General features: G+C 42.3%; 1 protein-coding gene and 1 pseudogene across 1 annotated transcript in view; both read right to left on the reverse strand.

Annotated features, from left to right (window-relative positions):
- Positions 1–6,148, reverse strand: part of Gopc (golgi associated PDZ and coiled-coil motif containing) — a 44,598-nt gene extending 38,450 nt beyond the window's left edge. The window contains exon 1 of the mRNA XM_059272573.1: positions 5,814–6,148. Within this exon, the coding sequence (XP_059128556.1) occupies positions 5,814–6,101 (288 nt within the window). The 5' untranslated portion in view covers positions 6,102–6,148. The remainder of the gene's footprint in view (positions 1–5,813) is intronic.
- Positions 6,149–9,742: 3,594 nt separating this feature from the next.
- LOC131918810 (exosome complex component CSL4-like) lies at positions 9,743–11,495 on the reverse strand (annotated as a pseudogene).
- Between the last annotated feature and the right edge of the window lie 2,632 nt (positions 11,496–14,127).

Raw genomic sequence — 14,127 nt, forward strand, 5'->3', positions numbered from 1 at the left:
TTCTGTAGTTTTTTTTTATCAAAAACTGGAGAACCTTAAAAAAAATCAGCAAGTCATTTTAAAAATGATCCATCCATTACAAAATCATCCCTGAATAAAGAACTGCTCAACCTACTAGACAGACCAATATTTACTAATGTAACAGTGGGGGAGGGTACAGGAGGGTAGTCAGGTGGCAGATATAAATACAAAGACGTAGGCAAGAGAGGAAAAAAGTACAAAGATAAATATGTATGAAAATGTCATAATAAAACTCATTATTTTGTACACTAAAAATAAAACAATTTAAAAACAAACCCATTATATGAACAGTTCATTTCATTGCTTTGAGACTCTACATTACAGCCAATCTTTAAGAAACAATCTCATCAGGAGGCAGAGGCAGGTAGATCTCTGAGTTTGAGGCCATCCTGGTCTACAGAGCAAGTTTCAGGACAACCAGGGCAACACAGAAAAACCCTGTCTCAAAAAATACAAAAACCGAAACCAAATCAAAACAAAAAAACAACCCAATCTTACGTCTATAGCCATACACCCTGAACACATCAGCTGTTGTCTGATCTCAGAAGAAATTATCTCATCACCTCTTTAAGAGTTGTTCTGCAACAGTCTCCCTCCTGGCTGATCTGGAACTTGCTATGCAGCCCAGGCTGGTCAGGAACTCACAGGGATCTGCCTGCTTCTAATCCTGAGTTTTTATCAACTTTTACCACCAGAGAATAACAACAATTGCCTGAAGAGGCTATCAAAATACTCCTCCCTACCAAGCTACAAATCTCTGTCTGGTCATACTTTTTTCTATGAACAAAATGCTATAACAATAAAACTGAATACAAAAACAGATGTAAGAATCCAACTATTACCCATTAAGCCAGATGTTAAAAGATTTGAAAAATACAGAAAACAATGTTATTCTGCTCATTAATTTTACTTGGCTTTGAAAAAGCTATTTTAAATTTAAAATACTATTAACATTAATATGGTGGTGGCATGCCTACCATCACAATACTTGGGAAGCCAAGGCAGGAGAATCCCAAGAGGTCAGCATAGATTACATACTGAAACCTATTTACTGTCCATCCCCATCCAGATTAATATATATTAATATTTACAACTTATTTTCAACTTCTAAAACAGTAGACACACACACACACACACACACACACACACACACATACTAAAGCTCTCTGGGGTCCCCAAAATTTAAGTGCTAAGGGGTCCTGAAATAAAAAAAGTTGAGAATATTGTCAATGCTTTCGAAAGGTCTGTGTCTGTCAAATGCACCATGAGCTCTCACCCATCACTGTACTTTCCACTTCCTAGTTTCTCTGCTTTATACAATGTGGGATAATATTTCCAAACCTCCTAGCTTAATTCCTATTAATCCATGATGTTTTAGGTTAACAGAAATTTCTTCAGGGAGATGGAGACAGGGGGATCAGAGATTCAAGATCACCTTTGGATATAATTATGAGGCTGAGGCAGCCAAGATTTCAAGAGGTCCTGTTTCAGAAAAAAATAAAGGAGCTGGGGAGATGGTTCAGTTGATAAGATGCTTGCTCTGCAAGACTGTGGACTGGAGTTCAGATCTCCAGCACCCAAGTTAAAAGCCAGGCATGGAAGGGTGCCTGCAACCCCAGGACAGGCAAGTGGAGACAGGGCATCCCATGGGCTTGCTGGCCAGCCCAGTTTAACCAAACTGGCAAGCTCCAGGTTCAGAGAGAGACCCTTCTCAAGACATGAGGAAGATACCTGATGTTGAGCTCTGTCTTTTACACACACACACACACACACACACACACACACACACACACACCATGCACAATAAACAAACAAATAAAACAGCACAAACTTAAAGCTGCATGAAGACAAGTATATCATCAGCTTAATGTCAACCCAATTCTGACCAAGGCTTACCACTTCTCTACTAATGATTTGACAATAAATCACTTTAAAGAGATACTAGTTCAGCTACTGTGGAAGAAAGACATGCTGTAGAAGGTATATTTTTGACTCTGGAAACAGGGTGTCATGTAGCCCAGGATGGTCCTGAATTCAATGTGTAGCTGAGGGTGCCCTTGATCCTCTTTTCTCCATCTATATAGTGCTGAGATTATAGACAAGGGCCACCATGCCCAGCCTAGGTGGGCTATGTTTTGCTGTTATTTCTTAAAAGGATAGAAGAAGCAGAGCTTACATTCCAAAACAGAGATGAATTACTTTAAGGCATTGGTTCACAGCCTTTGCTCCTCTATGGCTATTATTGCCATTGCAATTGATATTATACTGGTCACTGGAGCTGGGCCTCAACCAAGTGGCTCACCACAGCAGGAATTCTCAGGCAGGTAGGAAGTTTGAGAGAGTTATTTTGAAATGGCACCATCTCAAAATAATCTGATTTTTTTTCTTCAGTTGCCAACCCTTTATGTACATCTCTTGCCAAATACAACTTACAGCAAAAAGCTATGTGGATGGTACTTATATTTAATTTAAAAGGGAACCTATGATTTTTTTTTCAGTAAAATTGTTTTCCTAACCACTAGGTTAATCTGAAGTGTAGTATTACCTAAAAACACAAGGACTGGGTAAAGTGGCAATTTGGAAGGAAACAGAAGACCAATTTATATGGGTTGTTTGTTTGTTGTCTTTCTTTCTTTCTTTCTTTCTTTCTTTCTTTCTTTCTTTCTTTCTTTCTTTATTTATTTATTTATTTATTTATTTTTGGAGACAGGGTTTCATGTAGCCCAGGCTAGCCTTAAACTTTTGATCCTACTGCCTCCACCACCTAAGTACTGGGATTACAGATATAAATACACACTGGAATTATATGTGACTTGAGAATATAAAAACATTTTACTATAAGGTGGTTTAATATTAATCTCTAAAACCACTAAACTTGGTGTACATTTGTTACACAAACAGTAAGCAGCTTCAAATATTATTTCAACATCCATACAGAATAGTTAAAAGAACTAGTTCATTTGTTTATTGAGACATAATTAAAAGAGTAAGAAAGCATCAAAATCTCTTATAAGATTTCGATACTGAGAATCTCAGTAGACTGCCAACAGTTTATAGAGCATCCCCTGAAATTCTGTGTATAGTATACTAGGTCTACTCTGAAAGGTGTGGCTAGCCGTAAATCATTTCACAGCAGTACACAACTATTCTATGTAAAGTACATAAGATGTTTCATGTGTAAAAATGAACACAGATGAATCATGCATAGTTGCAAATACATATAAACAACAAAAATCAAATTATCGCCCTCACCATTTTCTAAGATCTCTGAATCAAGAGTTACATACACCCTGAAAAATACACTCACATTGTGATATGCTAGCATTTCTTTTCCTTCCTTCCTTCCTTCCTTCCTTCCTTCCTTCCTTCCTTCCTTCCTATCTTTTCCAAGAAAGGGTGTCTCTGTGTAGCTCAGGCTATCCTGGAACTTGCTCTGTAGACCAGGCTGGCCTCAAACTCAAAAAGATCCACCTGCCTCTGACTCCTGAGTACTGGGATTAAAGGAGTGCACCATCACACCTAGCCTTAGCATTTCTTTTCTTTTTTCTTTTTCTTTCTTTCTTTTTCTTTTGGTTTTTCGAGACTAGGTTTCTCTGTGTAACATTCCTGGCTGTCCTGGAACTTGCTTTGTAGACCAGGCTGGTCTCAAATTCACTGAGATCCGCCTGTCTCTGCCTCCCAAATGCTGGGATTGAAGGCTTGTGCCACTATGGCCCGGCCTTAGCATTTCTTATTTTAAGAAATAATGCTACTTCCTAAGATGGGACATAGACTCCAAATACGTAAATACAATTTCTGGAAAAAAAAAAAAAAAAAAAAGGAGAACCAGCCAGGCGGTGTTGGCGCCTTTAATCCCAGCACTTGGGAGGCAGAGCCAGGCGGATCTTAGTTCCAAGCCAGCCTGGTCTACAGAGCGAGATTCAGGAAAGGCGCAAAGCTACACAGAGAAACCCTGTCTCAAAAAAACGGAAAAAAAAAAAGGGGGGGGGGGGAGAACCTGCATAAGTTATAACATGCATGATCTATTACTTAGTAAAATATTCCTTTAAAGTACTTAAGAATTTTTAAAAAGTTGAGCACCTGTTAGTCATAGAAAAATTCTTTTTTTTTCAAAATCAGATTTTATAGCTAACAACAGAAAGCACTATTGTTTAGCTTCCTTTGGTCATTTTTTAAAAAAACAAGTTGGAAATTGTTTTATTCTTTAAAAACTAGTTATCACCAACATATGGTTAAAGATGTAAATGATATGTAAGTTCTCGTGTGATAAAAGCTACTCATCTTTGATCTTTAAAGTTAAAATACTATTTTAAAAGCCACCAAATGCAATTTTACTACCTGAAAACTCAGCCGCTAGTAATTATCATTCATAGAAAAAAAAAAAAAAACCAAGAGACATTTTCTCTTACCTGTACTTAAAATTTGTTTGTTTGTTTGGGTTTATTGTTGTTGTTGTTGTTTTTGGACACAGGGTTTCTCTGTGTAACAGTCATGGCTGTCCTGAAACTCACTTTGTAGACCAGGCTGGCCTCGAACTCACAAAGGTCTACCTGCCTCTACCTCCCAAATGCTGGGATAAAAGGCAAGTACCATCACTGCTCAGCTATCCTTAACCCTTTTACATAAACTTTCATCCCAACCTTTTCAGAAAGGAACCATAAAATCCTAAATATGTAAATAGATGCTAATTAAATACTAGTGGCACCATGTTTTTCACAGTTAACTAATATGGAAGGTTGATAACCACTAAGCAATGACAGGAAACAAATCTGGCATATGCATTTAATGTGGACACAATGGACACTATCATTATTACAGTTAGCAGTAATGAGGAGCTCTTTGGAAAGCTAAGGCACATACAACTTCACACATCACAGATTATCTCATTTTTTAATCCTGTTTAAAATGAAAGACTTTTCTCTGTTTACATTGTTGTCTATTTCTAAAGTGCTTTCCACATAATGTTAATACACCATGATTTCTAAATCTTGTACCACTGCCCTTGTTTGATTTTCCACACAAAATGGGAGGCTTGGAATTTTTGTCTTGGAATCTCCCCACCCTCTGATTAGAGACCAAAGCAAAAGACTGTCTTTATATACTCTAAAATGTCTAAAATTTGGGAAATGCAGTAGAGTACAAACACAGATACCTCAAAGTTGGAAGTTACTTGAAATATTGACAGGGAGCTCTGAAGACATATCTGTCTGTAATTGAAGGACCAAGTGTGAATGTAAACCGAGAAGGGAGGTAGTAATATACATTCCATTCCAGTTCCCTAAGAACTTTCCCTTAAAGTTCATGCATGTCTCTGTGTACAGTCACGGACGTTGATCTGGGCTATATCAGATGAAAATAATCGGAGCTGCATCGGTCTGAAAACATATCAATCTAGCTTATCATGATCAAAGCTGGTCTGCAAAACTCACACGTCCAAAGGAGGGCTGAGGTAGTATTTCCCCGACAGAGGATCTTGGTTAATGTGACACTTACAGGGCAGACAGTGTGATTTAGCTCCTGTTCCCTCCTCAGTGAGATGCTGAGAGGTGGATGACAGACCCAGGAGACCCACACGTCGGTCTCCATCCTTTTCCTCCCCCACCCGCTCCTCACTCCTTCGCTTCACTCACACACACACCACACGTATAAGCGCACTCTCGATTACATTCGAAACTGAGAGGTGTCCCAGGGGACAGTTTTACAGGGTCGTTTTCCTGGCGCGTTAAATGGGAATCTAACGCCCTCGGACAGCCTGGGGTTGAATGCCATTGCTGCCAGCCCCCGAGGCTCACCTCTAGCTTGTGGTTGATCTGGGACACAGTCTGGGCTTTGTGGCAAAGCTGCGCAAAGCAGGAGCTAAGGCTGGTCATCTTCTGTCGCCCCTCGTAAGTGATGTCCGCCTGGTCCGGATCGATCTCCCCGAGAAGCAGATCCACATCCACGAAGGCCTTGTCGAACTCCTTCTCCAGCACCTCCAGCCACCGGAACATGGACACCCCGCCAGGGGAGACCCCCACCGGGCAGGAGGCGCCCCCTGGGCCGCCGCCGGCTCCCGCCGGGCATGGGCCGCCCGCCGACATGGCGCCGTCCAGGGCCTCGCCGACTGCTGCTCACCCTGGCCGCCGGCCCCGCGCGCAGGGAACTGCTGGCACCGCGGCGCCCCTCGCGAGCGCACACAAGCCCCGCCGGTCCCCTCGCTCCCCTCGCGCCGCCAACGCCGGCGGCAGCGCAGCGCCGGAGCCGCAGAGAGACAGCGCGGCTGAAGCAGCGACGGCGCCACACGGAAGACCCGCCCGCATCCCGGCCCGCCCCCGCCGCGCATGCGTGGCGGAGCCCCCGGCGAGCGCAGCCCGGAGGGGAGGAAGTGGGCGGGGCCGTGCGAGAGCTTGGCCAATGAAAAGCCTCCGCCTCCGCCAGCCTGTCTGCGGCCATATTGACAGCTGGCAAAAACCCTGGGAAGCCGAGGGATGCGCTGTCTACGTGCGAGTGGGAAAGGCCGAGGGAAAGGAAAGGGTTCCCAACCGCAGAGGGGACTGGCGTCCGCCGATTCGGCTTCACAGTGGGCGGAACCGGTCCGCAGACATCTGGGAAAGTCGCTGCTAGGGTGTCCAAGGAGCTTCGGGTGGGAGCGCGGGAGGGCCGTGTGAGCATGCGCGATAGCCACGTTTTGCCCTTCGGCTTTCCTGTCTTACTTAGGGCGGGGTGGGTGGGGTACACTGGCTGTTCTTGGTAAACCAGACAGTGCATTCCAGTTAGAAACTGCCTGAAGCTGTCCATGACCGGGTTTTTTGCTGAATCAATGGCCCATTCTTGTGTGGTTGACAAGTGTGGGTTCAAGGCCTGCCTACACGTTGTCACATGCTAGCTGCTCCACCTCAGTGGTGTTACCTAACTGGGCAACCTAGTTGCCAAAATTCACTTCACTTAGTATTAAGGCAAAGCGAGAGCGTTAATACTTGGACATGGCACTCATCTTACAATATCACAGATCATATATTTCCAAAGCAGCGACTTGGGATGCTGTGATTATCTTCTAAACTAGTGTTAGTGCCGCCTTCCTGTGTCATTTTCATATGATCATAGACATTGAATACATGTCCCGGTTGAGGCACTTGAGGACATACAATCTAATGAAACGACCCTCACTCAAGCTGAGCTCGTAAGCTAGTGAGGCTCGCACAAATTTTAATTCCAATGGTATGTGCATTTGGGAGCATTTAGCAAGGGATTTCTTTACATCCTGCCTCCCATCTCTTCCACTCCCCACCTCCACCTCTGTCTAGTCCAAGAGTAGACAGTCTGGAAGGGAAAGGAGAAGCCAGTCTAATTCGAGTAGACTGTAGGCTCCCACCTCGCCTACAGAAGTATTTGGAGACTGAGTGCAGAATATTTTGTAAATTGTTCTTGGAACAGACCCTTCTAATCAATCATCAGTTAAAACCTGTATGGCCTTCTAGGCCTCTCATCAAAGTAGTACAATAAGAATTAAGAAACAACAGATTTAGTTTGCATTGTGGGTACCAATGCAAGGCTAGTTAGCATCAAGCAATAAAGTATTTTGGCTTCAGCAAACTTAGCTAAGTGAAACCTATGCATCCTTCTGTTGAGTATAAGCAGAGACTGTCTCATAAGGCCTTAGTACACATTAGTATAAAACTTTCCATCCCCTTCCAATGTTGCTTGTATTTTCTTTTATTTTATGCATATGGTGTTTTGCCTGCGTGTATGGTATTTCTGTGTACCACATGCATGCCTTGGTGCCCAGGAAAGCCAGAATAGAGTACTACATCCTCTGGAACTGAAGTTAAAGATGTTAGCTACCATGTGGGTGCTAGGAATCAAATTCTTCTGCAAGAGCCAGCCATTGCTCTTACTGAGCTCTCTCTCCAATCTTCCCGCCTACCCCTCCTACAGGTTTGTTATATTTTCTTGTGCAATATTTGCAAGAACGTTGAGGAAGCTCCAGGCCATTTTCCCTAGTGATACTCACCCCCCCCAGGAACTTAAATTAAAAATTACTGTGTGAGAATAGTGAAATACTTAAAACTACAATAACACTAGCTTTCAATGATTAAGAACGTGCTATGTGTCAGCCATTTCTTTGATTCTCAAAAAATCCTGTGGTAGGTATAATTACTCTTTTATAAATGAACTGTAGGCAGATTAAGCATTTTAGTAATGCCACAAAGCAGATATTTTAATGTAGGTATCTTTCTTACTAGTCTTTCATGTTAACAATAGGACACAGAAGAATAGGGAATCTATGTTGCTAGTGTGAAAAATATTTCCCAGGTATATACACATTCAACTATAACAACATATAAAAATTTATTTCCCATTATAATGTTATTTAGTTTAGATAAGCCACACAAATAAAATTTGTGTTTCTTTAAGAGTATTAAATTTAGTACTTATTATGTGAGAGACTCTGAGCTGCATTTTTTGTTTATGGACCAGTGTTCTTATGGCTGGCGAATATCCTGATTTTCACCATTCATTTCTGTCACAGCTTCATTTCTGTCACAGCTCTTACAACTCCAACAATCATACCTTGGATGTCTCAGGCTAATTTCATGTCAGATTGCCCTTCTCGTTATCATGCTATGTAGCAGCCGCATCCTTTGTGCTCACCATCTTGGCAGCCAGTGATGATTTTAAACACTCATGAGACTTCCTAATAGAATGTTTTGTCCACTTTGATTTGGGATTTTGCAATTCTGCAAGTCACAGTAGAACAGGACCGTGGAGAAGAGGCTCCATGGTCAAGTGCTGCCATCTGTTGGCGGTGTGCTCTAGCTGCATTTATTGCTTTGTCTTCGCTGGGACTGGGACTTGTCTGTCTTGTCATTTCAGTACCTGTGACGTTGGTTTTCATGCAGCTTTAAAAAGGCGGTGAGATCTCTATTTTCAGTTGGACTGAAAGATACTTCCAATAACTCATCAATCATGCTTGTGTGATTTGAAATAACATCACTAAGACCGGTTCGGTTTTATTTTGTCATTGTTGTTTTGAGACGAGGTTTTGCTGTGTATCTTTGGCTGGCCTGGATCTTGTTGTATAGAGCAGGCTAGTCTAAAACTTCTAGCAATCTTCCTGTCTCTGCCTCACGATTGCTGGGATTCAGACACGAGCCGCCACACTCAGCTTGACAGTTTTGTTCGTATTGAGTGTCACTACTAAAGACAGAGTGAGGACTGGGGAAACTAGAGACAGAGGGAAGGTGCTGATGGGCTCTTTGGTAGCTAGTTGGTAGCTGTGAAGTTAGTGAATGGTAGAGATTTTTCTAGAGCACCCCCAACTCTAATGATGCTGGGAAGTCTATGGAAAACCTGCCTTGTACGGGATAGGGAGACTATCAGTTGTAACTGTCCTGTGTTCCAGGCTTTATCCTAAGTATCTCTTGTTCCCGTTAATTTCCTGTAACCCTACCAGGAATAGGAAAAGAAATGAAGTACTTTAAAACACACACACACACACACACACACACACACACACACACACACACACACAATGAGAAAGTTCACTGCAAATTCACCTTCTAAACAGTGAGAGTGGGGCCTGTGGAGATGGTTTACCAGGTCAGGGCAATGCTGTCCAACCGTGAGTACCTGAGTTAAAATCCCAAGCATCCACATGAAAAAGCTGGGCCTGGTCTCAAAAAACACACAGAATAAGAAATAAGAAAATTATACCACTACCAAATGAAAAGCATGTTTTTCCCCCCAGTCATAGCAAAATACATATATACTTATTTATAAAGGCATAAGCTATTTCCAATATAATATGGTTTTGTTTGCTGAATGTCTTTAAATAAGATTCACCAGCCAAGAGAGTAAAAATCACTGTTTCTCAAGAATAGTGTTTCAAATGGAGTACATTTTCTTTTTTATACTTTTGGTTGGAAGAGTCTTACTAGCCACTGTTCTCAAACTTGGGAACTAACAATCTTCCTGTCTCGGCTGCATGGGCCTTGGGTGCTCGACACGAATGTATTTCTGGCAGATTTTTCAAGAGGTAGTTGTGAACTGACTGCAGGTACCTTAATAAAGACCATGGCATCTTGATGTTCTTTCATACTCATACTCTTGGAAGGAGTTGACTCTGTCATTGGGGTAAAGTGTGCTTAGATTTGTAAGAACTCAGGCTGCGCTCTGGTCACTTTCTGGAATTTTTTAGTGTGGGTCTTCGGACACTGCATCTCACACTAGCTGATGGGAATCATCTGGACATCTGATTCACGGTCCGCTACCACCACCCCTAACTCATTTTCAGCAGTGGTCAGCAGGTAATTGGACTGTGTATCACCAAGGGAGATAACTTTGGCCAAAACTGTGTCACCCGAGCGGAAACTCTTGTAAATTTCAACCTTGTCTTTTTCAGTTGCTCGAGTATCTTCCTTGCAGATGCTTCCTTGAAAAGCATTTTTTAGTGGTGTGGACCCCACATACAAGATGTGTGTACTTTGGCAAACCATGAGCTGAGGCTAGAGACCTTACAGGTGACAGCAGCGCCCACATCTGGAAGTAGCTGGGACTCTGTTTCTCTCATCACAGACACCACAGGAAGCGTGCCCGCCCTTCTCGCTGGTCTTCCTCAGGCAGATGGCCAGTGACGAAAAGATGTAGCCTTGCCCAGTGTAGGTGCCGCTACCAGGGCTGCTTCCTTCCTCCAAGTCACACAGATGTTCGCCGGGGATGCAGTATCTCACAGGTGGTGCCATGCTTGCCCCTGTCCCAAACCCCGAAATTAAGTACTCTTGATAGTTGTAAACAGTTGTATGAAGAATAAAGAAATGCAAGGAAAGTTCGTTGCCATTTTATTGGAGCCATGTGGGAAAACCTCAGAATACTGTACTTATTTTCTCTATTACACAAAACCGCTACAATTTATAATTTTAAGAATGTCATGCAAAAGAAGCATTTCTGGGTGGTTTGTTCAGCCTCATTCTTCCTCTGTTCATTTCTTTTAATGTAAATGGGGAAACTGTTGTCCTATTCTAAAAATGTGAGAATTTTAGTGGAGTAATTTAGGATTAGCTCAGCCACTCTGCCTCCCTTCTTTCTCAGGAATAGATGGACTCCATTCCCAGTTAAGTTTCTACAAATGTCTGCAGTAGCTCTTTGTGATACTCATTTGAAACACCTTAGACTGTAAGCCCTAACCTGTAACTTATGTGCTTATACTGAAATCTCAGGTGTGGCTCAGTGAGTAATGTGTTGGCTGTCCAAGAAGGAAGGCCTGAGTTGAGGCCCTTAGCACCTTCTTTTAAGAAGTCAGATGTGGTGATGGCGTGCGTCTGTGATCTCAATGCTGGGAGGCAGAGAGACAGGAGGACTTTCTGGGGCTTTCTGGTCAGCTCATCTAGCTGAATCAATGAGATCCAGTTTCAGTCAAAGACCTTGCTTCAGAAACCGAGCTGGAGAACGACAAAAGGAGACACTTGTGGTCACCCTCTAGCCTCTCTATACATGAATGGGCACGCACGTGTGTTTGTGCACACACACACACACACTTAAAAAGAAAAAGTCTCAAATTCTAACCTAGAATCTGGACTTTAGGAGGAATGCTGTAACTATGGATAACTTGGATAGTTAAGATAGTCTACTATTTATCTAGGAAAATCTAAAAGCAGTTACTTTTCAAACACACCTTTAATATAACAGAACATAGCTAAATAAACTTTTGGTTTTGTTTGTTTGTTTGTTTGTTTTGAGACAGGGTTTCTCTGTGTAGTTTTGGTGACTGTCCTGGATCTCGCTCTGTAGCTCAGGCTGGCCTCGAACCCATAGACATCCGCCTGGCTCTGCCTCCCAAGTGCTGGGATTAAAGGCGTGCGCCACCGCCACCCAGCTAAATAGACTTTTATATTGTCTAATGGGTTAGAGATATTTCTAAAATACACATTAGTCTTTAAATTTTAAGTAATATTTTTTAATTTGAAGAGAAAGATTTATTTAACAATATTCTGTCTTAGTTATTAAGTCCAGTATAATTAAGTTTCAAGAATTATTTTTCCTGTTCCACAATTAAAGCTTCCTAGACGCTGTATTTTGTATATAGATTTTTTTTTTTGTACAGAGGCAGACTTAAAGTCTGATAAAAAGTTGTCAATCCCTGTTACTATATCTGTTTTCCTTTGTACTGCTAAGGCTAACTTGAAGCTCTTCTCCACTATGACCTGCTCCACACTCTTCGTTCACCCTCTCCCATGGTTCATTATCTAGGCCACTATTATCAATGGCTATCAGCATTTACCGGTCATTGATTCTTTCTCTTTATTCCCTGTCAAGTTACTGTTTACTTCTCAGGTTGTCAGTCTTTACAGATCAAACACAAACTCACCCTCATTAACCCCTTTCATTTATGTTTCTAACAGGTTACTTCTACAAGCACCGTCCCCTCATGAAGTACATTCTAAACACCCTTCAACGTTTTCTATTTCTTTGTACTTTGATTTTAAAATACAAGAATGCTTTCTATTTCTTTGTACTTTGATTTTAAAATACAAGAATGCTTCAACAGAACTTTTTCTGAGACTTGCTTTTGTAGCCCAGGCTGGTTTTGAACTCACTATTCTTCTGCCTCAGTTGAAGGCTGGAGCTGTAAGAATGCACCACCATTGCCAGCTAGCTTCATTTTATAGAAGGAAAAAAAAAAAGTGAAGTGCAGAGTGCATTTTTTTTCTGTTTCACTTTAACACATTTGTTAAACATGCCCAGAATAAACAATTTCGAAAGAATCATGTACACATTTTTAAAAAATCCTCCAAGTATTTTTTTAACCTAAGAAATCCGTGTGTCCTTATTTTTGAAAAGCTTTCTGTTTACCGTTTGGCTAATCAGTTTGTAGTCAGACCAGGAGCTGATACCCCTAGTACCAGATCAGGTGCAATTTAGGGAAGTCAGTTTCTTTTCTGGATTTCAGTTTTCTAAGGATAGCAGGGAAATTAAAACTCATCAAAATGTCACAAACAAGAGTCAGATCCTCCATTTAACATAACAGGGATGATCATTTAAAAGAAATTTCTACAGAGTTCTTCATGATGCCTTTTTGTGGTAATAGCTCCCAAATTATAACAAACAAGATATTATGTAACTTCAGAGTGCAGGCCAATTATTTTTAATCCTTGATTTTAATAAATCAGGAAAGGTCAATATCCATTCGAGTGTCCTGAAGCTTTTCTTTTTTAAACAGTGGCGCTACTGATATTTTGGACTGCAAGAATTCCTTCCTATGGGGGACGGCTTCTCCTCGTAGGATGTTTAGCAGCCTTCCTGCTTGTTACCACTGGAAGCCAATGACACCGTCCCTTCCCCTACAGGTTCATGTTTCACTTTGCAGGATGTCCCAGGAAGGGCCCTTATGTGATTGTTCTTGATCCTGGCCATAACTTAAGGAAAACTTTCTCACCACACCCAGAGTCCTGGAAACCCTGCAAACAAAGGGAGAGGAATTCCTCGCAGCAGGAACCCAGTTAGGTGGCACCTGCCTGGGTTTCCAGACACAACAGCCACACCGACAAAAGGAGAAGCGGTGGAATCTACAGCATAAATCTGAACAGGACCTGGGAGAAAGCTGCTGCTGGGAACCGTTGTTCGAACCGTTGTTGCCATGGAGAACTCCGGCTGATGTCAGGGTCATCTCTTCTGGGAACACTGGCCAGGGAGCTTCACTAAAATTTACTGCTGCTACCACAGCCGTTCCTATTGATGGCAACTTCGTTCCTAGGCCTTTCATTAACTCGATTCAAGCAGCTTTTCAGGAGCCATGTCTTCCAGTGGTGACTGGTTCCAGGGTTGAGCAGCAACCCCTCCTAGAGGCATCTTATGCCCGTAGATTCTCCTGTGCAATGTGGAACATGGCCATTCCACGCAGCAGGAGAGCTCCCTCCGCTGGTGTGATGGGTGCATGATGGCTGACCTAAAGCAATGAGAAAGAAGGGATTGCTGAAAAGACCGAGGAGGAAGGTCAGGGTGCATGTAGGGGCTTTGCTACCTCCCTGAGTTCTCCGTGGCTCAGCCTGAGGTGGCAGACTGATCTGAAGATACTTAGGTGGCAGCTGAGCCTATCCACTGAAAACTGGAGTGCTAAGGCAGCTGCTGGGA

Source organism: Peromyscus eremicus, chromosome 8b (genome assembly GCF_949786415.1).
Source record: "Peromyscus eremicus chromosome 8b, PerEre_H2_v1, whole genome shotgun sequence".
Taxonomy (NCBI): domain Eukaryota; kingdom Metazoa; phylum Chordata; class Mammalia; order Rodentia; family Cricetidae; genus Peromyscus; species Peromyscus eremicus.